This window comes from Dermacentor variabilis, chromosome 9, assembly GCF_050947875.1.
Source record: "Dermacentor variabilis isolate Ectoservices chromosome 9, ASM5094787v1, whole genome shotgun sequence".
In the NCBI taxonomy this organism is placed as follows: Eukaryota; Metazoa; Arthropoda; class Arachnida; order Ixodida; family Ixodidae; genus Dermacentor; species Dermacentor variabilis.
The window spans coordinates 148364113-148390373 of record NC_134576.1 but is presented as its reverse complement, the minus strand read 5'-3'; the positions used below and the strand labels follow the sequence as shown (position 1 = coordinate 148390373).

Genomic DNA, 26261 nt, shown 5'->3' with positions numbered 1-26261 from the left:
CGACGGAGATTGTCGCACCAGTCTTCCAGGTTCGTGATTGTGTCGGCATCCTGTTCTTGGGCTTCCCTGATTTTGCGCCAGTCAGTGAGTTTAGCTGTGCCGATCTGCCTGCGTAGGCGTCCAGTCTGTAGTGTTATGTTTAGTATGTAGTGATCGCTGCCTAGGTTTTCGAGTGTGTTGAGCCATTCGGCTCGCGTGGTTTGAGTGATGAAGGCGAGGTCGGGAGTGGTGTCGCGTGTTACGCTGTTCCCTTCCCTCGTTGGTATGTTCGGGTCTGTGATGAGTGTGAGGGGACACTGCTCAATTAGTGTTTGTAGCTGGAGACCCTTCCAATCCTGCCTCTGGTACCCCCATAGCGTGTTCTGAGCATTCAAGTCGCCTATGATTACCAGGGGACTATCTTTAGCAAGGCGGAGGGTGTCCCCAAAGAGTTTTCCTATGTTTGCCCGCCTGTGGCTGGGGGGGGGCAATAAATGTTGAGGATGAAGGCGCTCTGTTTCTGGTTGCCTTTGTATATTATTTCGAGAAGTACATGTAGTATGTCCACGTCGTCTATGGGTTTGTGTTGTATGGTTGTGATGTTTCTGTCTACTAGTGTGGCTACCTTCCACTTGTCATCTTGACTTGTGTGGTATTCTTCTTAGCCATGTAGTGTTGGTCGGGTACCGGGCTCTTGTAGGGCTATGACCCCCGGTGGCTTTGAGGAATGGGCGATCAATTGTGTCAGCAGCCCTTTCTTCCTCCGGAACCCGCGGCAGTTCCATTGCCAAATTTCTAAGTTTTCTTTGACTTGCCTGTATGGTCTAGGCATTGTTTGGTCGGTGACGTTACGATTTGGTTCGGTGCTGCTACAGGTGTGGCCTTGTAAAGGTTCTGTCGTAGCGTCTTCCGTAGTTTTATGGAGTGAAGCTGGTTCCTAAGCTTGCTATCTACAGTGGATTCCATGTGTTTTATTGCTGCATCTGTGCGTTGTATTGCAGTCTGTGTTATTTGTTCCAACTGGGCGCGTGTAGCGTCCATGAAGGCTTGCATCTGGTTGCGGATGGCATCGACATGGGTTTGTAGGTCGATGATGTCCTTGTGCGGAGCCATCTCTTGTGGTATTTGTGTGAGCTGTATCACTTGTTGTCTGAGGTGTCTGTTTTCTTGTGTGAGTGTTTGTATCTGTGCGCGCATGGTGGCGAGTTCCTGTTCCAATTTAACAGATAGTGGCGTCTGCGGTTTTTTATACGAGGGGGAGGCTACTGCTGCCCAGCTTACCTCGTGTACTTTGGTGGTAGTCCTCTTGGGTGAGGCTTCCTTGGTCTTTCGGTGGTGCTGCTGGGGCCCCTTGTCTTTGAGTGCCGCGGTGGCTGGTGCTGCCTGCTCTCCTTGTTTGGGCGTCGACCGAGATCGCCGTCTGGGCGACCGAAAGTGAGACCGGGGGCGAGAGCAGGAGCGCGACCTGGACCTTGGGTTGGAACCGGACCGGGATCCGTAGATGCTCGGAGACTCCGAGTAGTCGGAGTCTTCCCGCTCGGAGCTGAACCATCGCGGGCGAAGGTCAGCCGCCTTGGTCGACTGAGTGACCGGGCGGGGCTGTCGTTGGGTTTTGGGTGTGGTCGTGGAGGTAGGCTTCCATCTGGGTGGAATGCGCTTGAGCTTGTTGTTGCACTCTGTTGCAGCCGTGAGATGGGCCCCTCCGCACAGGGCGCACTTCGGAACACAAGTGTGTCCGGCGTCTGGGTTAATGTGGTTGCAAACGTTGCACGCACGAACCGTTGGGTTGGGGCAGACGTCTGGTCGGTGTCCGGTGATTCTACAGATGGAGCAGAACTGCCTTGTCGGCTGGTAGTCTCGGCAAGGCATCCCCCCTCCGTAGTAATACACAAATCTAGGCACCTGGGGTCCCTCGAAGTGGAGTAGGGCTGTCTTCCACAAAAACAAGCAGTTGCAATCATGCAGTGTTTTGAGGCTGGAAGCCGCAAATCTGTCAAAGGGATGCGCTATAATCCAGAGTGGATGCTAGAATGTATTAGAATGCACATGAAAAGTCGACGTCTCTACGAACAGGTACGAAAACAAAAAATACTTGTGCTGCCTAGCCGCACTTGTCTTAGGAAGTATATGAAGAAATACGAAAGCAGATTTGGATTCAATGCAGCAGTGCTTTCTGGCATATCAAGAAAAACGCAAGAGATGGCTGAATTTGAGTGCCATGGTGGCCTTATTGTCGACGAGATGAAGCTTGCAGAAAACTTCGCTGTCGCAAGCGGCTCTGGTAAAGTGGACGGGTTCGATGATCTTGGCCCCTACACTCCTGATGCTGACAAGACAGTTAGTTGTGACCATGGACTGGTTATCATGTTTCAGCCTCTTTCAGGGTCATGGCATCAAATCTTTGGTGTTCTCGCTTCTAAGGGAAATATTAAAGCACCGTTGCTCTCGAAGATTCTTTTGGAAGCTGTGATGCTTTCTGAAAATGCTGGTCTTAAGGTTGACTACGTCACCTGTGATGGGGCGTCATGGAATCGGGCAATGTGGCGCAATTTTGGCATTTCAACAAGCTCAAAAGCTATCAAACCATCGACAGCCCATCCTTGTGGAGATGACAGACGTCTTTTCTTCTTCTCCGACTTTCCACACTTAGTAAAATGTGTCCGCAATGGCTTCATCAAGGCAGGCTTCAAAACCCCAGAGGGGCATGTGGACGTAAGGCCCATCAAGATAGCCCATGACTATGATAAGTGTCAAGTCACATTGAAAGCAATGCCACAAATAACTAATGTCCACTTGAGTCCTAATAACCTTGAAAAAAATGAAGGTCAATTTGGCATTCCACCTTTTTAGCCCACAAGTTCTGCATGGCTTGTTTTTGCACAAGAACAAAATTGCTGATTCCTGTGACCACGCCGATGCTACAGCAAAGTTCGTCACCTTCATGCATAATCTGATCGATGCAATGACATCGAGAGTGCCATCAAGCTCACTCAGGCCGAACTCGAAAAAAGAAGATGTGTTGAAAAAAGCCCTTGCATATATTGATGAGTGGGAAGCGAACACAGGACCTTCAAAGGCTGGTTTCCTGTCACCTGGCACTGCCGAGGGGCTTAGAGTAACTTTGAAAGCCACTCTGGAACTCTTGGCCTACCTCAACGAAAAAATTGGCTAAAAGTACCTTTTAACTTCAAGGCTTAGTCAAGATGCAATAGAAAAGCTTTTTGGCATAATACGCCAATTTAATGGCTGCAATGATCACCCGACATCGGCCCAGTTCCTCACAGCAGTGAACTGCCTTAGCTTTTATAATCTGGTAAAAGCTCCATGTGCTGGGAATTGTGCAGGCGGAACGCTCGAGGCTCTAGTTGGGACAGCTGAATTAGCAAGCCACGTCGACACCCTGCTGTACTCTGGTAAACTGGATGAAGCGTCTAGCATTCTCCAGACGTCTCCCACCACATTAGCGCCCGATCACATATATCCAGAGCAAACAAGCGACGCCAGACTGGTGTACTACCTGGCAGGATATGTTCCACGACGAAAAGTCCTCGCAACAAAATGTCGAGATTGCTTCGATGCTCTCCTTACACCACCAGAGAACGCAGAAAAGCGACTTTCATCCTTCACAGCATTCTGTGACCAAGGCGGCCTGCTGTACCCGACACGTGAGCTGTTTGCTTTTGTTGAACCACTGGAGGACTCTTTCACCATTTGGTTTAGCTGGAACAAGTTGCACAGAGATAGCATCATAGAGATTATGCAGCACATGCAACAAATGCCACACGTTGGCTGTGTTGCCCATAAGGAAGCACTGACAAGCAGTATTGTAAAGTTTTTCATCATTACACGTCTTCACTTCTACACAAAGTCTTTGAACAAAGACCGCACTTCCACAAGGGAGAAGAAAAAACATTTGAAACTTAGCAGAATAACCTGAGGACCATGTGGAGATGCGCTTTCAGCTATGTCTTGTTGAATTTTCTCTGAAGTGTGTTTTGTATATTACTAATCTACCTGAAACTAATGTGACATTTAAGAAACCTATAATTACCATGAAATTTGTTATCAGGTGAATGATTTATTGTTCAGTGTAAAAGCAATAAACAGTTCCATCAGGAATGTACAGTAGGGACCATATGTTTTCCACTTTTATTTGCATGAAACTAATCACATTATTTGGACGAATCCAGCACAATACTTATTTTACAATTAAATAACGATCAGCGCTCAGAGCAACGTCTAGTTATAATTTCATACGCGTTGGACATCCACTTTAATTCAAGCCATTTCTTCAATAAGAATCAATTGTCACGAATGCGACTGCTGCATTCATGCTATGCAAAAGTTTTGTGCATAGAACTAGTGTAAACGACAAGTAAATTTTTATGGGGAAAAGTGCGAGTGCGCGAAAGATCCCATTCACGCCCATAGCATGCGATGGTTGCATTTGGCAGTCTTCTGAGCGGCAAAGTTCAATCGCGATAAAGAGCGTCACTGTGCAGCGCATCGCTACTGTGCTCGGGCAGTAACTAAAGCGCAACTACCGTGGCAGCAGTGAGCAAGTTTTATCGAACGAAAACTGATGAAAGGCGGAGATAAACTAATGTATCGGCACTGCCATTGTAGCGTGCAAGTGAACACATTGCAGTCCTGATATACTAATTTATGAACCGAAAGAATCACTGCAAATTCGCGTCTCTAGCGCGAAACGCATAGCACGCCCGTAGGAAGCGACGTGTAAGCAACTGCCAGCGCCGCCTCGCGGTTGCATCGTGGAAGCACACGCGAGCGGCCGCGCCTTCGGCACACTCCCCCTATTCCAGCCACTGTAGTACCGCTTACCCTTGCTTTGTGCCTTACGCATTTCCTACCCTGCTAATCCCTGAGAAGCGTGCAGACGGGCCAACAGCTCTAGCACGTATGCCACAACCGAAGGATCGTCTGCCAGGCCTTCCCAGGCTTCTCGAACAATGCGGAGAGGGGACCGAAGGCAGCGTCCGTAAACGAGCTCTGAAGGTGAAAAACCTGTTGATTCGTGCGGTGCAGTTCGAAGCGCGAACATTTCCGCAGGCAAGCAACTCTCCCAATCGGCTTTGTGCTCATAACAAAGGGCTCGCAAAATCCGTTTCATGACTGAGTGGACTTTCTCTACCGCGTTTGACCGCAGGTGGTACACTGAGCTATGGATAATTTTAATACCGCACCTTTCCAGGAACGTCGAGGTCAGTGCGCTCGTAAAGACGGATCCTTGATCTGACTGGATTTCTGCGGGAAACCCTACTCGCGCGAAGGTAGATAAAAGCGCGTTGACGATCTCCGCCGAGCTTAGTTCTTTGAGAGGCACTGCCTCGGGAAATTTCGTTGCGGGGCATAGTGCAGTAAGAATATGTCGATAGCCAGACTGCGTCACAGGAAGTGGTCCCACTGTGTCTATTATGAGCCTGCGAAATGGCTCCGTGATAATGGGAACAAGTTTCATTGGCGCTTTAGCCTTATCTCCGGGCTTGCCTATGCGTTGACATGTGTCGCAGCTTCTTACAAATGCTTCTATTTCTCGAAAGCAGCCGGGCCAGTAAAATTCCTGCAATAAGCGGTCCTTTGTTTTACGAATGCCCAGATGCCCTGTCCAAAAGCCCCCGTGAACCAGGTGCAGGAGCTGCTCACGATAGGGATGCGGCACCACGAGTTGGTCGAATTTCCCTCCCTTTCGACTGGTGTACTTTCTATAGAGGACGCCTGCTCTCTTTAGGAACTTCACGGTCTGTTTGGCTACACCTTCTTTAGCGTCAGGCCTTAGGTTACGCAGGGTGGAATCGTTTTCCTGCTCAGCAATCAATGTGGCAGGGCTTACATTCAATAACCTTTGCCTGCATTCTGCCTCGCGAGACATTTCAGGCTCTGCTGCTTTCCTGACTTCTTCATTAGCTGGTGTACCTTCCGCATCATCCCCTATAGGGCTGTCCTGTTCGGTACTGGTGGACGAATTCTCCTTCAAACCTGTTTCCTCCACTACTGGACTCTCATACACTGCCTTGGCCGCGAGCTCCCGTGCCGTTAAGGCTTGCACTATCCTTTCACTAAACCCGATTCCTCTGCGTCGTAGCAAATCCTTAGATTTATTAGAAAACAAATATCGATACTGAGGCGGGAGATGTGCCGAGACGGCAGCTTCAGTGTCTCGTACTCCAAAAGGTCCTTCGATACGAATCTTGGCAACCGGGAGACAAACACTGGAGGTTTCCACGGCTTGCCTTATCCAAGCACATTCTCCCGTGAACTGGCCTTCCTCTACGTACGAGCCGCCGTGGTTGCTCAGTGGCTATGGTGCTGGGCTGCTCAGCACGAGGTCGCGGGATCGAATCCCGGCCACGGCGGCCGCATTTCGATGGGGGTGAAATGCGAAAACACCCGTGTGCTTAGATTTAGGTGCACGTTAAAGAACCCCAGGTGGTCAAAATTTCCGGAGTCCTCCACTACGGCGTGCCTCATAATCAGAAAGTGGTTTTGGCACGTAAAACCCCAAATATTATTAATCCTCTACGTACGACGGATGCACTACGTCCATTGTGGCTGCCGAGTCGCGAAGCACCCTACACGGTTTGCCGTTTACCACGAGGTCTCGAATATATGGTTCTAGCAATTTCAGGTTTTCCTCGTTACTAGTTAGTGACATCAACACTAGTTTGGGATTTTTGCGTCCCACGGAGATATGCCCCGTTTGCTGGCAGTTGTAGCAAACTATTGGTTTCTTGGCCTCCAAAGCCCTTTTGTTTTGCCTTTCTGCCCTCTGTTCGGGTGACTCCTCCCTTCCCTTGCTGTTCTCGTCACTACTTTTCACTGAATCTGACCTTTCCTTTGCTTTCTACTGATTCGACTTCGACCAACGATCTGGCTTGTCGGGTCTGTATTTAGTCACCTCCTTTTTAGGAGCTTCGTTGCTTTCGAACGCACGGCGGGTTACGTACTCCTCAGCGAGATTGGCCGCTCTCGTGATAGTGTCTACTCCTGGCCTATCCTGAACCCAATGCTTGATGTTTACTGACAGCCGGCGGTAGAACTGTTCTAAGGCAACGCACTGCATTGTCTTTTCGGCATCGCCGAGTGCACCCTCTTCCTTGAGCCATTCCTTCAGGTTTACCTCCAAGGTGTATGCAAAATCTGAATATGACTCACTTTTGGTCTTCTCGACTTCCCTGAACTTTCGCCTGAATGCTTCAGCTGATAATCTATACTTTTTAAGCAGATTTGCTTTGACTTCATCGAAGCCCTCTGCTTCTTCTTTCCCCATGCGGGCGATAATATCAGCTACCTCACGTGGCAGTAACGTAAGCAAGCGTTGCGGCCACGTGTTTCTCGCGAATTTTGCCTTCTCACACGTGCGCTCAAACTGCACCAGAAGAATACCTATGTCCCCTCCTATTGCGTAGGATGCCATCAAGTCTGTCATACTGCGCTCGCTTTCACGTGCCTCTGTGCTAGGTCTTTCGCTATTTTGTGCTTTCAGAAGCTCAATCTCTAGGCGCTTCATTTCGAGGTCGCGCTCTTCTTTGGCCTCACGTGCTGCCCGCTCGCGCTCTTCTTTTGCCTCACGTGCAGCCCGCTCGCGCTCCTCTTTTTCCTCTAGGCGCTTACGCTCTTCTTTTTCCTCTTTCTCGAGGTGATTACGCTCTTCTTCTTTTTCTTTAATGCTCTCGAGGCGTTCCGTCAGTTCCTCGTCGCTGCCCCGGTCGCTTCGATCGCCTCAATGATCTCCGGCTTTCTCTGTGATTCGGCAATTTGGAGGCCCAACTCTTTGGCCAAGCTCAACAATTCCGGCTTCTTTATTGCCTTCAAGTTCATGGCTGCCCATAGTGCTGCTAAACCTTCACTCTATACAACCTTGACGTACTCAAACTTCCGTCAACGGTTTAAAGAAAAATCACTGCTATGTACTTTCCAAAAAATACGTAAGAGCCAAGTGATATCTCAATGAAGAAAAGCCGTGCACTCACCACATGCAGTCATGATCCAGACACCTTCCTTCCGAACGTTGTTGCCAGGACGAAGAGGCTGCGATCTCGTAGTTGTCGTCCAAGTTGGGGTCTCCAGGATTCCGTATCCCAATCGCTGCCAGCCAGTTTGTTGCGTACTCCAGGCCAGCGTACCGTACTGCTGCCGAGAAGTAGCGGCGCCTGCCTATCGAAGCTCGACCGACATTACTTATTGGGTAGCGTGGCGTTGTCGGCGGGCTGCAGGCATCCGGTAGATCGTGGCGACCAAGCAGGGGCGAGACGATTTGCTAGTGCGAAACTTGCACGGTTCATTCAAAGGTAGTTGAAAGCAAATAAGAAAAGCATGAAGTATGAAGTCTCAAGTATGAAGTCTCAAGTATGAAGTATATCAAAGTACATTTCGGAGCCCCTTAAATAGGCTCTCTACAAGTGCGGGCGGGATCTTGCTTCCGCCGATGACACGTGACAGGCACGGAGAGAGGGCCCCTCCTCCTGCAATACCGAGAACGGGAGGGAGAAGTCGATCCTCTTTTCGACGAATCCGGGGAGAATGTCGGGTGAATGACCTCTCCGGCGCACGTGGTCTCCGGCTCAGGTGGTAGGGTGAATGACCTCTCCGGCGCCGTGGGGTCCGGCCAAGAGAAGGTGAAGGGGATGAGGTAAGCACACACGATGCCACGACCATGAGAGGCGACGGGGATGAGGTCCCTCGTGGGCTCCGGCTCAGGGGTAGGGTGAATGACCTGTCGCCATGTGGTGTTAGACGCCAACCCTAACAAGCCCTTATAACATGGACTGCTCGTTCAAGATGCTGGATGCTTGTTTGATCCGGCATGTGTGATGGCGTTGTATATGGTGTTATAGGGCACTGAAGAGCTTGAGAGTACGAGTGATGAAGAACTGGAGTCCGTAAAATAGGACGGGTAGACTCTGAGGTGTTATATGATGGTTGTGAGGAATTAGTTGGTAGGTTTGGACGGATTGACTCACGGACATCAGAGGCTAGCTGGCTCTTGCATTTCTGGATGTTTTGGCTTCGGAGTGGTGGATTGCTTTGCGGCGTCAGATGGCGGGCTTCCGTTTGGAGATCTTTTTGTGAAGCTTTGGCTGGTGCTGCGACTGCGGCTGAGACTGCGGCTGTGACTCTTCTGGCGAAGCACGGTGAACCGGTTGCAAGTGGCAATGGACATAGAGCTTCATACAACGCCAATAGAGGTGTCTGGCGTCTTGCTGTTTATGGTGACTCTTGTGTCCTGTTGACGGGGATGGTGTGTTGTGTCCCTTGTGACAACTCAGTGAAATAGGACGTATACTGGAAGGGCATGGTGTTGCGTAACCGTCGGCGACGGTGCTGGGATGCTCGTGAATGTGCCGCGCTGTCCGCTTCTTGCTGAGCAGTCTTTCGAAGTTGGCGAATGTTCACCTCCGCAGTTAGGGCAGTAGGGGAAGGACTCATGGGGAGGAGGGAAAGGGGGTATGTTTCGCGCCCGGGAAAATGTTCTACTGCAATGGTAGCACATGCAATACGTCGAACGATTTGGGCATACGTCAGTGCCGTGACCGAGCATGAAGCAGTGCAAGCACACCGAACTTCTGTGTCGAAATTGGTAGAGGCGCTGGACAACACGATTAATAAGCGCAAATCTGGGTAAACGTGGGCCTTCCACCGTCAACATCACGCTACTGGTCGAGCCTATTCGCGAATTGTCAGGAGTTTCACTTGTTCTACTTCCACAATACTCGGCAGCTCTTCGTCTGATACCGAGGCGGGTATTCTATGTGCGACGCCGCGTGCGTGCACTGAATCGGCAGACACGTCGGTGTTTGTCTCGTGCACGGGTGACAGTGCTGTTCGTTAGTTGCGCGAGCTGGTCGGCAGCAGATCGACGGCTGCGAGGTTTTGCGGGATGCGGATATCGAAGTACGTGTCACTGCGTTCCATTATGTCGAGTCTCGTCGCCGAGCGGATAGCGTTGCCGAGGGTACCGACGTCGATTGCGACAAGGTTCAAGCATGCCGTGCATTTAACAATCACCGTGGTGGCTTGTTGCTGGCGCGGCGTTGTCCCAACGGTGCGCCAGTGGCCGAGTGTCGCAGCGGACGCCGCTGCTTGCTTGCTTTGCATGCTTCGCAAGCCCGTGAACGCACGTGGCGTCGATTTGGCGTCCAGCCAAGCACTAGGCCTAGTGGCCGGCGGGCTGCCAAGTTCCTCCATTAACTGCGCAGAAACGATGAAAAGTTCATCTCACAGGAAAGTGGGTACCTTAAGACGTCTTCTTAACACAAGTTTGGAGTTCTATCGGGGAAGGTTCCGTTGATAGGGTGAAAACTTCGAGGAGTAGATGTGGATCCGTGCTGACTCGGCGACCGCCCTGTTCCGAGCTCCAAGTCGGGGATAGAGCGCCTCCGAGCGTTCTGAATGCGATGCTCTGAGGCGAATGTGTTTCGAGTGCTCAATTTAGACCAGCTGAATAAAGCGGTCTGGAGCGCTGAAATACGACCACCCGAGTGCACCTTTAATTGAGCTCCCAGACAGGTCTGAACCAGGGTTTGCCTTCCTATCCAGATATTTCGAGAAATGCGAATACACTGGAATAAAGGAGGTCGACCATATGGCTCTGATTCTGGAGTGGTTATGCGCGTAGTTCTCTTGTTACTTTTAACAAAGGATGCACGTGCGTTCGTGTCCATGAGGCCGGTAAATAATTTCTGACACGAAATTCAAGTGGCCGTGCCACTAATCCGTTTGCTACCGCAACCTCCGTTGGTGACGGAAGAAGAAGGATCAAGGAGGTTCATTTACATTTAAACTTCCTTGGAAAGGACATGCGAGGGTCACGGCAACAGCACAGGTTCACGAGCTATAGAATTCGCTGCGCGCCAAAAAAATAAAGCAGACAACATTTTGAGAATAGCGGTGTTTCGAGAAGACTATAGCCATGAAGGCGGCGACACATCCTGCATTGAAACGCGAGCCTACTTTCTGGAGATACCCATAGAGAGCACAGGATTGGTGACTGACCAGATTGTCACGGGCTCAAGGAGAGGGACTAGCGAAAACAGACGCACCACGAGACCGCCCTTTACTAAGTGAATTGAGCAAGAGGCGCATCGATGAAAGTTTTAAAGGCAGTTATGCCTTGTGATGCCATGTAACCATGGGAAATTTCGAGTTCCTTTTCACTTGAGCGTTAAATGACGGGCACATGTATTGTTGCTATTCTGAAAGCATATAAATGTGAGCCGTCAGAGCGCATTAGTATCACTGCGCCTTATAACGCATCCGGGTCTCTTCAACTCATTCTGCCTCGGACGCTAGAGCTTTAAACCAAGTCCGTACTTCGAAACCCCTGCTTCACGTATTTTTTTTTCATTTATAGGCAATGCATATTAACATTCATTTTAGCAGCGGCCATGCGTACTTCATAATTGACTCTGCAGTCTACTCTGCTCAAGCTGCTTCAACTTACCTCGTTTGAATAGCCAATATTTACGGCTCCCGTCCATTTTCGTGGTTGGCGGTCGGAGCAAGGACGCCGACGCAAGCGGTGCTCGCGTTGCGAGGCACGTTTGCCCCACGCCAGCTACACGTGCCGTTCAGCTGTACACACTACCGCTAGCGGCAGTTGTGCTGGTTAACGGCTCTGTTCGCTGCGATAATTGTGCAGTGAAACAATGGAAACTACCTAAATGTTCTCACTGCAAAACATAAAGGCTTTCAAGCGCCTCATTCCTTTAATAAAGTGAATAGCTTTCTTGAAGCCTTGGGCTTTTCGTTCGCACTGACTATTATTGTTGATGGTTTCTGCACATTCTTTTTTTTCACTATCCCCTTTTCAGAAACGTGCGGGACATCGACCTCTTCACAGCCGGCATATCAGAGTTCTCCGTGCCGGGCGGTGTAGTGGGGCCTACGTTCTCCTGCATACTGGGCCACATGTTCCAGCGGCTTAGGTACGGTGACCGCTTTTACTACGAGCACGGATCACAGGCCGGATCGCTTACGTCAGGTGAGCAGCTGAATGGAGACGCCATTTCAAGAGAACGAAGAGTGTCGTTGCAACACGGTTGCTATGCATTGACACGTAGCCACAGAGAATGAGCTCTCGAAGGTGCAGAGGCACGACTGTGTGGATGAAAGCAGCATGCTGCGTAGCCAGAAGCAACTATCGCTGTGCTTTCTCGTGCTGGCATTTGGCTAAAGTCGCACACTAAGCACGCCGGCGTTCGTTGAAACAGTTCTGAACTCGCTAAAACATTTTAAATAATGACCGCAGCAAAATCACCAAAGATACTGCAGAAACATTTTGAGGCCTACGAGTTCAAACTTTCGTGCTATAGCGATGACACAACTGCGACAAATAATCTGTACTACTACTAGTAGTTCTACTAGCACTACCACGAATAATAATAATAATAATAATAATAATAATAATAATAATAATAATAATAATAATAATAATAACAACCAATCAGTGACATCTTAGTATTGTGCCAAGGAACAGCTATGGAGCCTTCGTACTGGTGCAGTCAAAAAATAATAAGCGAGACAAAATGCACAAAGAACACAATTGTGGTAGACAAAATAATGCGAGGTGGAGAAACAAACAGCGAAATAGAAAACGACGAAGCCGGCGTAAAGGGAAGTTACTGTTATGCAACATGATTGTTTACACTGATACAAACCGCAGGAAATGAACTCTGAAACATGTAAATACAGGCAGGATACTTAATACATTTTCTTTGGGATCGAGCCATAGGATAGTCTTCAATGCAACGGGGCCGGGCGGAAAATGCGATATTTTGCATGGTATACTTTTGAGGCATGGAAAATTGGATTTGATAGAGAAGCTTTGGACGATATATAATGCCATTTACCACCTTATAGAGGAACAATAGGTCCGAATAATTACATCTTGATTGTAAAAGTGTGAGTTGAGATATATTTGAGAGGCCTGGAGTATGGTCACCAGAACGGCAAAAGAGGTGCTTGAAAATAGATATCAGTTTATTTTGCACACGTTTAATGGGATCAAAATTCGATTTGCACGTTCAGCCACAAACTAGTTCAGTAGTGCAAGGCACACGGTAGAATGCGATTTCAGAGAGGCAGCAGGGAAGCCGCAAGAGATGCGGCAAACATTGCCCATCGAGCGCGAAGGGCACGTCGTTGCCCGTGTTTAGCGTGTGAGGAGAAGCTTGGCGTTTTATCGAAGCTTACACCAACAACTTTCACCCGCCCTGGTTGCTTAGTGACTATGGTGTTGGGTTGCTGAGCATGAGGTCGCGGGATCGAATCCCGGCCGCGGTGGCCACATTTCGAAATGCGGAAACAGCCGTGTACTTAGATTTAGCTGCACGTTAAAGAACCCCTGGTGGTTCAAATTTTTCGGGTCCCCCACTATGGCGTGCCTCATAATCAGATCGGGGTTTTGGCACGTACAACCCCATAATTTAATTTTCCTGACAATCTATTATTCAATCGAGCCACGGCAGCGGAGCGTCGCGAAGCGTGCACGGCAATTGCGCACGGTGTGTTTTCCGCGTGCAACTCGGCGCCTTGGCTTTGGAAGCGTTTGAGCGCGGTCTATCGTTTCTGCACCAGAGAGAAAAGATGTCTTTTCTGTGGGTCAGTGCTGTTTTGAACAGTCTTAAATAGCTTTAAGTCGTCAGCGTATAGAACGAATTAGGAGAGTCGAATTGCTAATGAAATGTCATTTATGAATATATCAGAAAGAGAATAGAGCCACGAACCGATCCTTGAGAAGCTCCGCTAGTGACCTCATATATATAGGTAATAGAAATCTGCCCATTAATGCCAACGAAACCTGATCTAATGGTTAGATAATTGGATACCAGGGCAGTAAGGGAAGAAGGCATGTCCGTTTTCGTAGGCTTCGTAACCAGAAAACCATGGCAAACTATGTCAAATACTCAGGTCAAAGCGAATGGCGTCTGATTGGCTCCTACTATGTACCACACTGGAAGCATGGTCTTAAATGTGACCAAGCTCGTTATTGTATAGAGCGTCCCGATATAAAGGCATGCTGTTCATGAATGAAAATGTTCTTATCACTGACAGAAATCAGGGATGAAAATACAGATTAAAACACTTTGGATGCAGCGCAGAGGATGGATATAATCCAGCATTTCAGAATAGTGGCCTATATCTATCCTCTGCACTGCGTCCAAAGTGTTTTCATCTGTAAACCGGCAATTATTTGTAACTGCACTTCTAGCACCCAATTTGTGCACGGGAACTACTCATGGTACCTTCCAAGTGCTAGGAAACGTACTAGACTATAGGAAACTGATGAAGATTCTGGTGAGAACTAATATGCTTCCGTAAGTCTTAAGCAGTGCGTAAAGGATACTGTAAGCGCCACAAGAAAGGGAATGTTTGAGGCGCTTCATACACTTGAAAACAAGGTCTTCGTTGACTGATAGCCTGAACACTGTACCAGACTGAGAAGGAACGTTACTTAATGTAGAAGTATCCTTTACACCAAATACAGTACAAAAATGTTCTGCAATGACATGAGCAGTGTTCGAGACAACATCGCCATTTTCATCAACAAGGCGTCATCTTCGGCGTTCTTTTCATTCTTTAGAAGCGTGAGAGCGCACGTAGCTCCAAGAATATTTTTGATTGCGTGTCATGCGATCTTCAACATGTTCAATGTGGTTGTAGTGATCATTGTTATAATAAAATGTGCTAAGACAACGACAGCGCCTAAATTCAAGATTCCGCTTGTCTAGGCCATTTTGCCCCGCTTTTCTGTGTGCACGGTCTCTCAGTTTTATAGTCGTTTAGGGTTCTTTACAAAAACCAATGAGGGAACTCTGACTTTCTTTTGAGCGTTTTTGTAAGTATGAATGTAATAATAATAATAATAATAATAATAATAATAATAATAATAATAATAATAATAATAATAAATCACTTATTTAGTGTGGCCAGGAACAACTGTGAGGTCTAAGTGCTGGCACACGCATACATAAGAAGATGGCAGGGGAATATAGGTAAAAAAGCAATCAATATAGAAAGTCGCAGTTTCGAGCGAAATGGGGAGCATCGATTGCGATGGAAAATTAGTAGCGAGTTATACGAAGTAATGATAGTAGGAAAGTAACTAACATGGTGTCACGTGCACACAAGCAAACATGAACACATCTCACTCGATGACTGCGGAAACTGGCTGTCAAAACGCTGGAGGTAGGAAGCGCGGGAGGAGCAGCGAGCGAATTGACCTTCGTGCGTCATCTACCTTCAACGCGAACGAAGCGATGAAAACACAGCGCACGGCGCACTCGGTTCCCGCCGCAGATCGCCTTCAAGATAGTGCAAGGTAGTTCAAGACAGTGCTCCAAGGTAGCACTCCTTTCCTGCCCGTTTTCTTCCCTCGCGCGCGCGAGATTGACCCGCCATTGTTGGCTCACCCTCACACGCTTTCACTCGCACGTACAGCTTAGGGCGCGCGGCGAAGATGTTATCGCCCTTGTACTTTAACGGAACATCAGGGCGACGCTGACTGTGATGGCATAAATGCGCCTGGAGTGTCCATATAATTGCTATCGCAATAAAACAACAATCTTGAAGAGTGTACATACAAGAAGGCGCGAGGGTAATATAAAATAAAAAGGGGGAGAATGGCAGTTGAACAATATGTGAAACTATGACACAACGACGCAATGCTCGGAAAAGAACAATGACAGCGAGTTATGAACAATATTGACATCATAAAAATAAGCGTTAAAAAGACTAAGCATTCTTTGGACGGTGAGTGTTGGTGATGACAGGCATAAACATGGAAAGCTGTGTTTTCTCTGGTGATCTTGCATGGAATAGGAAACATGATACAAGAAAGGAGTGCGAGGCAAGTGAGGATTAGATGAGGGAGCTTGAAAAGAAACAGAACGTCAGCGCTATTATGCCGGCAGCGAAGTAGCGGCCGTGACAATAATCCAACAGTGCTAGAACAAGGTCCAGTGTCAGCGTTAGCAAAGCAGGGGTGATATATGCTTAGAAAATTGTTCCGGACCTGCTCTATAATGTCACTGTTGGATATAGAAATGTGATACCAGATGACGGAAGCGTATTCGAGCTGGGGTAGAGAGATGGTTGTGTACAACTAGCGGATAAAAGTGTAGGAGAATAGAATTCTCTCGATAGTCTGCAAAGAGAGCCAAGAGGGCGCATACCCCGCATTGCAGCACGTTTAGTGTAAGCTGAAAATTTTGTGGGTGTATCAAAAGGTACACCGAGATCATTGATCTCAGACCTTGCACGACGGTGCAGAAGTTACAGAATAAGAAAAAAAATGCTTGCAATTTTTAGAGTGAAAGTCATGACTTTGGTCTTAGCAGCATGCTAGCTGAGGTTACTAAATTTGCATCATTTAGGAAAAGAAAACAGGTCGGAATGCAGTATGCGCCAGTCATCACGAGTATAAATTTTTCTTTAAAATTTTGATGTCATCAGCGTATACAAGGAAATAATAATTCTGAATTCCTGAAGAAACATCATTAAAGAAACGCTATAATGGTATGGGTCCTAAACCTGATCCTTGAGGGACGCCGCTAGTTGCCATGTACAAAGAAAACGTTTGGTCATTGACCTTAACTGCGTTCATTTGCTCATGTCAGTGAAAGGGTCTCATTACATCGATGTACTTGAAGGATACGGTATGTCGTAATGTTAGGAATTTGGGTATCTAGCGCACTTCAGTCAACATTCTTGTTATGCGAGGGTATTATGTACTTTCTTTTCCTAGCGTTAATTTTTAACTTGTCAGAAAACAATTCTTTGTTTTATTTTGATCATCTGTGCATTTCTGTTGCTTTCAATTCCTTCTGAATTATCACCTGCTGCAATAGTACTATGTCAATAGTAAATAGTAAGTACAATAGTAGTAGTACAACATAGTAGTACAATAGTAAAAAATGTCGCGCAGTGTAGGACATTGGGTGCATGTGGTTTGCAACATCCTCTCATAAGCCGCGTTTACATGAATGCGACAGCTGGCGCATTGCATCGCATCGCAGCCATGTAAACGGGCCTAATGCGCTAGGAAATCGCGTCAAATTAATGCGCCAGACCGAGGTGGATTGAGACGAGTAAGTCGACTTTCGCAATGCATGTAAACGGGATCGCGTAGCATTAGGAATTCTGGGAAATTGAATGTGCTGCTGATCTGCTGCGCTCGCCCAGCTGCAGCGTGACGTGGCGCCGAACGCGTCGGAAAGCGCTGCTTTACCTTCCACGTCCGACGCTCGCCGAGCTGCGGCGAGGCGCCGGAAGCGTCTGATGCGCTGCTCTGCCTTTCGATGTGCGACACCGCGCGCGCCACCATCGCACCAAGGATAGTGCGCTACGTGTAAACGCTGGTGCATCGCATTACTCGTGATGCGCTAGGAAAGGTGGTGCGCTACTGGCGCATTCTGTCGCATTCATGTAAACGCGGCTACATTCTGTGAACGAGGTCATGCGCACTTTACGAATAGCTCTTGACACGCCGTGACCATGTATACACACCACTGCACTTTCTTGTTCTTACGCTCGCAGCTCAACTTGATCAGATCCGCCGAATATCCTTCGCCAAGATCATCTGCGAGAATACGGGCGTGCTCGTCGTCACTCCCAACGTGTTTCGACCGGTTGGTGTCGGGTGAGTGTCCAGTGCGTGCCCTGAAGGTGGCTCGCGTCATAAATTATTCGCCAGTACACTCAGAGTGACGCGCATTTTAATTTCAACAGCAGCAAAATTCAAGTTTATTCCACTAATATATCAGACTCGGGCGAAGATGGGGAGATCTCTGGCTTGCCAACTGCTCTGATTGCTGATGGCAGGCTTGGTTTGGCCCGTAAATACCAGGACTCTTTAGAATAGTATATTTACGCGTGTACTTGTTTATCTTCATCCGGTGACCACTGTTCGCTGGGTAACCAATGTTAAACGTTATCGCTAAGCGCAAGACGCGCCTGCATGATTTCGAATTCACTCGAACGTTATCGTTGATTCTATGTGTTGTGTATGCTCCCGCCGAACCTTGTGTAACCTGGTCACACGCGCGACGCGAAGTATGTAGCGCTTTCTGGAAGGCAAGCGGGCGCCGGCGATTGCGCTGGAACTTTCTACGACTGGTATATAAAAGCCGGCGGGCTTTTATACGATTGCCGACTGTGTTCGGCGCTGTCGTTGTGCTTTGAGCGTAACTGCTTTTCTGGGCACAGCTTTTACCAATAAAAAGTTAGTCACGGTTTCGCCCTGCTGTGTTGTTCCCCGTCATTACTACGTGACAATATTGAGAACGATCATATTTAGGGCATAACTGCAAGAAATGTGAGTCTCGAATGGCCGGCCTCACTGTGAGACCTCTTCCTCGATGTGACCGCGGCGCGCTCCGGCCGTTACTCCTGCCCGTCGGTCAAATAGCGACAAGTGAGTTAGGGGTTGCCGTATCCAACTTGATACGACTTGCCTCCGTTGTGCCCACTTTCTAATAATTCGTAGCAAAGCCTTTTCTTTCTTCTTTCCCACACTGGTGAGGTCGAAGTCCAGGCTGATCAGAACAGCCTTTTCTGGGACGAGGCAAGAGGCAAATCATCTCGACATGGGAACGCCCACTTGAATCTTTCCCATACTGGTGAGGTCGCATTCCAGGCTGATCCTAACAGCCTTTTCTGGGACGAGAGGAATCATCTCGACATGGGAACGCCCGCTTGAGTCTTTCCTACATTGGTGAGATCGAATTCCAGCCTGATCAGAACAGCCTTTTCTGGGACGAGGCGAGTCATCTCAACATGGGAACGCCGTTTGAATCTTTCCCACACTGGTGAGGTAGAAGTCCTGGCTTATTCTAACAGCCTTTTCTGGGACGAGGTGAAACATCTCGACATGGGAACGCCGCTTCAATCATTCCCATACTGGTGAGGTCGCATTCCAGGCTGATCCTAACAGCCTTTTCTGGGACGAGGCGAATCATCTCGACATGGGAACGCTGCTTGAATCTTTCCCACACTGGTGAGGTCGAAGTCCTGGCTTATCCTAACAGCCTTTTCTGGAACGAGGTGAATCATCTCGACATGGGAACGCCGCTTGAATTTTTCCCACACTGGTGAGATCGAAGTCCAGGCTAATCCTAACAGCCTTTTCTGGGACAAGGGGAGTCGTCTCGACATGGGAACTCCCCTTGAATCTTTCCCACACTGGTGAGGTCGAAGTCCTGGCTTATCCTAACAGCCTTTTTCTGTAACGAGGCGAATCATCTGTACATGGGAACGCCGCTTGAATCTTTCCCACACTGGTGAGGTCGAAGTCCAGGCTGATCCCAACAGCCTTTTCTGGGACGACGGGAATCATCTCGACATGGGAACGCCCACTTGAGACTTTTCTACACTGGTGAGGTCGAAGTCCTGGCTTATCCTAACAGCCTTTTTCTGTAACGAGGCGAATCATCTGTACATGGGAACGCCGCTTGAATCTTTCCCACACTGGTGAGGTCGAAGTCCAGGCTGATCCCAACAGCCTTTTCTGGGACGACGGGAATCATCTCGACATGGGAACGCCCACTTGAGACTTTTCTACACTGGTGAGGTCGAAGTCCAGGCTTATCCTAACAGACGTTACGTTTTCTGCGACGAAGCGAATCATCTCGACATGGAAATGCCGCTTCAATCTTTCCCACACTGGTGAGGTCGAAGTCCAGGCTAATCCTAACAGCCTTTTCTGGGACGAGGGAAATCATCTCGACATGGGAACCCCCGCTTGAGTCTTTCCTGCATTGGTGAGATCGAAGTCCTGGCTGACCTAACAGCCTTTTCTGGGACGAGGCGAATCATCTCGACATGGGAACGCCACTTGAATCTTTTCCAAACTCGTAAGGTCGAAGTCCAGGCTTATCCTAACAGATGTTTTCTGGGACGAAGCGAATCATCTCGACATGGAAATGCCGCTTCAATCTTTCCCACACTGGTGAGGTCGAAGTCCAGGCTGATCCTAACAGCCTTTTCTGGGACGAGGGAAATCATCTCGACATGGGAACCCCCGCTTGAGTCTTTCCTTCATTGGTGAGGTCGAAGTACAGGCTGATCCTAACAGCGTTTTCTGGGACGAGGCGAATCATCTCGACATGGGAAAACATGCCTGAATCTTTCCTACACTTGAGATGTCTATTATAACAGCAGAATTACATTGAAGGGGTTGGGTGATACGAGAAAATTTGTCAATTGTTTACTAAAGCCTAAGCACTCATTGCCGTCAGAGTATTGCTTTCAGTGCATTACAATTTCTCTCCATCGTTTTCACTGCCCCGGACAATCAACGGTTGTTCTGAATATGCAAGCGACTAATAGTCCTCGGAGATGCACAAGCAGCGAGAACAGTCGGAACTACATACATATACATGGAGGTCATCCCACTTACCTATACGCTTTTGTTAAATTAGCTTGTTGGTCACCAAGTTTGTCACTCGGATAAAAAGAAAGGTAGAAGTAACTAAAATTTCCCGCCCAATGTGCCTTGCTCTTTTCCGCTTCTACGAAATTTCAATGAGTTAAGGACGTGTTCTTGTGCTTTAGGTGCTCGGAATAAGATTTGCAGTGAAACACCACCTTTTTAATCGCTGTACGTGCCGCGGCATAGGAACATGTGTTTACACACGAGGCGTTTACGGTTGATCATGACTACATGCAGGCAGTCCACTGCGATTAGGCGTACATAGGAGCTCTTACTGGTAGCGCCCTTGCGTTAATAAAATGCGCATTACCATAGGACGCGAAGCAAGATAGTGCTGCGACATCAGAAGTGTACACGCAGATTACCTCGCTCACTCACGGTTGCGGCTACTCATATCCCATTGGTATCGGACCTGAACGTCTTATCCTTTTTTTTCATAATTCGGTATCCTAATCTGTAAAACTACTCTGTGACGGACAATTCGTTCCTTTGCCAGAATGCACTGTTCGCGCTACACGCGAACTCTCGGTTCCCTTGCTGATACGCTGATATTTTTGCGTGTAGTGGGATGTTACTTTTCCATCTGCACAAAGACGCAGTTTGCTCCGTCATATCCAGTGACTGGAGTTGGCGCAAGCCCCTTTTGCGGCAGCCAGAAAGCACTCGGAAGGCGTCGCGCAGCGTCTGAACCGGTAGGGACACACGTCGCTGCTCGCCATACGGACCGCTGTAAAAGGCCTACAACCGTAGGATCCGGCATACAAGACCAACTCGATTATAATACAAGGCCGAATGCTAGGGCCGCTTTGTAGAAGTGGTTAGTTATGCCTCTATAAACGGCAAACATTATGCTGATGCCACGTGCACTTTGAAACCTGTGTGAAGCGACGCTTTCTAAAATGCTCCAAGACTTGCGCACCGTGTGCCTGTCCGACAACATCCGTAGATACCCCTCCAAGTGACGCACGTCTCTTAAGGGCACTTTTCGTTTGATCATTTATGTAAGGCACTGTTTAATCAATGTTTAGCACGTTCTGTGTTTTATGTTTCGTACTGCCGTTATAGACGCCTGCATCGTTGTGTAATAATGATTGTTATTTAGTTCTGCATTGTGCAGCCTTTTTATTTCATTCTCAGTGGCTATGGTGTTGGGCTGCTGAGCACGAGGTCGCGGGATCGAATCCCGGCCACGGCGGCCGCATTTCGATGGGGGCGAAATGCGAAAACACCCGTGTGCTTAGATTTAGGTGCACGTTAAAGAACCCCAGGTGGTCAAAATTTCCGGAGTCCTCCACTACGGCGTGCCTCATAATCAGCAAGTGGTTTTGGCACGTAAAACCCCAAATATTATTATTATTATTATTGTATTTCATTGTCTGGTTGACTGTCAGTAAGTTAACTATGGCTAATTAATATTCTTGTTTGTTGTATTTTCCTGGTTTCTTTTTCTCTCTTTTGCACCTCCTCCTTTATGCGTTGACAGTTTCTGTTTGCTTTAATTTCCCACTACTGCTGTTATTAAATAGAATATTAACGATTGCAATTTTGTCCATTTTTGTTCTCGTCTCGTACTTATTTGCTTGCAAAACGACTGCCGTTCTCTTATTGAGTGCATTTGTGTCATGTCACGTCTTTCGCGTTACTGCTCGACCCCCCCCCCACGTAATGCCCTGCAGAGGGCCCTTAAGGGTAAAATAAATTATGATAATGGCCCACGCGACCGCGTATCTGTTTGTTTTTTGATACTGTTAGTCCCGGAAAGCGCCATTACAGGAGTATCAATACAGAGCGCAGGACATAGTATGCGTCACTTTCATGCAAAACAGTTTAGCACAACAAAGAATGAGCATGGCAGCATAGAAAAAGTAGCGCACGCGTGTTTCTCATAATAAGCAGTAAAATTCCAAAGTAAAAACAAAGCAAATATCTTGCATTAATAGTTACGACAAGATATTGCACAGTAAATAATACTACACAATAAACAGTAAACTGAAGTTCGGATAATGAAGTGATTCAAGCAGCGTTAAAAATTCATTCATAGAAGGGGATGTTACCACTGGGTCGTGAAACATGTTCCATTCTCGATTTACCCCAGGAAAATAATTTTATTTAAGGTCATTGTTGCGCCGAGACTGTAGTTTGTTCACAGAGGGCTTCGCGAAACAGCACATGGCGAAAAGCGTGGATTGAGACTTCTGCGAGCGTGCTAACTACTTAAAACTTGCTATGTCGATGTCTTGAATGCTAAATTGACTGAAACTTAGGAAAGTCCGGTGCACTGATATAGAGTTCATTGGGAATTATTGAGAAAAAGATTTCACTCTTTCGAACATTGTTTTGAATTCTAACGTAGATACATTTAGTGACTTGCAAAGATGTGTTGGAGAGTCGCAGCGACCATATTTATTAAAGATAGATCGGGCGTCTAGGCTCGGTAATCTGTCTAGTGTTCGGTGATTTGTTTCTGCATGTGATCCCACGTTTTGGCATACTCTACAACAAGCCTTATATGTGTCCTATAATAAGCCCAGCTTAGTATTTCGGCTGTCGTACTAGGAAAATTCCGCTTTGACTCCACAAGGTCGCATCGTTACATACGTATCAAGCTGTGTATTCTACTGAAGATCTCAAGTAAAAGTTAGACCTAAATATATATGCTCAGTTACCATTTTAAGTTTACTATCCACAATATTACTGTGATAGCATCGGGTCACTCTTTTTTTTTGTTATTGACATAAAATATTGGTTTCGCTGGGCTAAGCGCCATTTGTGATTCATTACAGCATTCCACTATTTCCTGAAAATAAATTTGTCATTCGAATAGATCCCGAATAATGCGTACCTTGCTATATAGACAGTGTACATATTACACGCTGTCACCGCATTTTGCCCACGTTTGATATCGCCCCATCTCCGGGATCAGACCACTTTGCTCGATAAGAAACCGGGCGAGCCTGCATGTCAAGTCCCATAGGAGTGCAGAAATTCGCTTTGGTAAATGAATTATGCGTTTGACGGTGTATATTTGTAGCAGTTTTCGCTGCATAATTTTATAACACGCGTGTAAGGGAAGTCTGCAGCCGCGGTCTAGCAGGGTTAGCAAAGAGAGCTTCGCTCGAAAATTCGTTTTTTAGAGGGATAACTCTACTGCTCTGGGTCCAAACCCAGGAAAGGCCTGGTTCCGTAAACCTGACCTTCAAGTTCAGCCAAGGTCAAACTGGGCCTTAGCCTGCCACTACCGGCGGCTGCTGCGTACGTCGCGTGGGCGCCCATATCTTGAAAGCGATCTACGATGTGTACAAAGTGCACCGAGTACTGGTAACTTCGTATGTGCTCTGCTTTCGACGTTTCGTTCGCGTTGAAGCGAGACGCAGCATTAAGGTCAATTCGCTCGCTGCTGCTGCCGCGTCAGGCAGCGTCTGTGTGTTGTCTTCTGGTCCAGTTGTAGATGCGATAGTTATTGACGGCGCCGAGCAGCGTCTGTGTCTTTCCCAAAGCAAGCGAAACCGTGCTATCGCTCGACAAACGTAGTTTAACCCGTTCAACCACGGCAGATTTTTAGAGCTCTACTCCTCGAGGTACAATTCTAAAGGTCAATCTCAGCGAGCGTTTCGCCTTCAGCCGCCGGCGCGCAAGTGTGAAGGTGTGGCATCACGCCACGTGACCGACTGCGGAGAGACGTCGCAGCTGCGCTCGCTCGAGCCTCGCCGCGGTGTACCACGTGACCAGGCGGGGGTTTAAAGGTACGTCCACCCTAGCGACAAAAACGTGCGCGACACGCCGCGCGCGGCGAGCGGTGCTGTCGCGCGCAGCAAGATTCACGAAAAGCAGCAGCAACGCGTGGGAAACGCGCGAATGGGTGCGAGAACCATTTTTTCGCGACAGCCGCAAAACTGGCACCAATGAGAAGCGAGCCGCGCTGTTGTGGCGCCACCTCTCGCATAAGCAAAGAATCGTAATCTATGGGCTCTGAGATTAAACAGTGACACGCGCGTCATAAAATCTCAGGGGCTGTTTCCAGTCAAGGGGGCTGTTTTTGTTAAGCCTTCCCACTCCGCCACCGAGACGTCTACTAAGAAGTCGCCTCGAAATGGAGGCGTTTTTGGAAACCGCTCGCGGATATGCGTGCCTCTATGACAAATCGAATGTCGATTTTAAGGACAGGGAGCTGCGCGCCAGCCGCTGGCACATCATTGGACAGCAGTTTGGCATGACAGGTGAGTAACTGGGGAAGGCGGGGAAGCAGAGTGTGCGCCTGGCCTTCGGTGTCCCTGTAACGCACCCAAAACTTTTTCGTCCGCTTTCTGGCACGTCGGCGTCGCACAAGTAAAGAACAAATAAGTATTATAGTGTTCACAGTCACCAGTAGCTCCTCGTCCATATCCGACATGCCTGAGCGTGGCTGGTAGTGGCGCAAAGAAACACAGACACTTCCGATGGAACACGAAATGGGCAGAATGGAGAGCGCGTTGTCACGAGAAGTATCGAATGGAACGAGACAACGCGGGTCTCCACAGGCCGTTGCCGCGTGCCGCAAAACGCGACTGTGGACTTTCCCGCGCGTGTCTGCCGCGCGGGCGCTTGCCGCGTGCGGCGTGTCGCGCGCGTTTTTGTCGCTAGTGTGGACGTACCTTAACCGCTGCTTCGGCGGCGCTCGGTCGCTCAGTCTCGCCACGCACGACGCACGCGCCGGTGCGAGCGCGTAAACTCTTCGCCGCAGGCTGAGCCCTGCCGACATAGCTCGCCGGGGAGAGGCACCGAAGAACCACGCGTGCTTCTGCTCCTATCATTATAGTGGAAGCCACGTTGAACCCAATTCTTTATTGTCTAAGCACGCTAGCACCCGTGCTACGTGAAGCAAATTTGGCTCACTACAAATGAACTCACGACGAATGAGCGAGGAATTAAGAACACGGGCGCAGAAATGTGACCATATACGTAAATCAGTACGTTCGGAAACACCTTTGAAGCTTTTCTGCTAGTAACTAGCTTGAACACAAAAAGGTGTAATTGTACAACATTGCAAATCATGACAGTGCGATTATCTTTATTTCTTCCAGAAATCCGCAGACGTCGTGTTTCTTCCTCCCAGACACGAACTATGCGTTATGGGCGTGAACACTGGCTGAGTACTATTGGAGAACCGTGGGACCGGCAGACCAATGTCACATTATTTGGGACTGTGCCAGGTTCCCCACCGAAGCCACCTCCAGGACATACCCGCCAGAACTTCAAAGTGCACTGCAGTCTACAGACAAGGACACTCAGCTATGGGCCGTCCAGCAGGCCCGGGGTGCGTTCGAAAAGCACAAACCTCACGACCCACCACAAACGGGCCGAACTGGGGTAGCGCGGAGTAGGGCGTAACCCCGGATCGACGCTGGGCCAACGTCACGACGCGTTAAGCCGTCGGTTGCCAGCATTTTAATAAAGTTATTCCGATCCTATCCTAACACGAAGTAGAGAGTGATGACTGAATGAATGCTATATTATAAACGATGAATCTCTGGCGTAAGAGCTGAGAAAATGGTTGAGAAAGAGAAGGATGGGTGGCGCTTTTGTATGATCGCCTTTCAGGGTGGCTCCAAAGGTGAACGCCACGAGGAACGGACGGAGTCATCCTAGTGCAAGGGACGGACTCGGTACATTCGATGTGCATTTCAGTACCGAACACTTCCGTAAGATGTTCCGCAATATCGGTAGTCGCGCGGTGGGAAATCTCTTTTAAGATAGTTGTACTCCCACGAACAATGGTGCTCGCTGCCTGCGTCTGAAGCGTTGTCGACAATGCCACTTCGGAGTGCACCTTGGCTCCTGCCTCCCGAGCGACGGA

General features: G+C 48.4%; 1 protein-coding gene across 1 annotated transcript in view; it reads left to right on the top strand.

Moving 5' to 3' along the window:
- The window catches only part of LOC142557819 (salivary peroxidase/catechol oxidase-like), a 129052-nt gene extending 103165 nt beyond the window's left edge, over positions 1 to 25887 (top strand). Inside the window, exons 13-15 of the mRNA XM_075669974.1 lie at positions 11811 to 11980; positions 17536 to 17638; positions 25489 to 25887. Of these exons, the coding sequence (XP_075526089.1) occupies positions 11811 to 11980; positions 17536 to 17638; positions 25489 to 25546 (331 nt within the window). The 3' untranslated portion in view covers positions 25547 to 25887. The remainder of the gene's footprint in view (positions 1 to 11810; positions 11981 to 17535; positions 17639 to 25488) is intronic.
- The last annotated feature ends 374 nt before the right edge of the window (positions 25888 to 26261 follow it).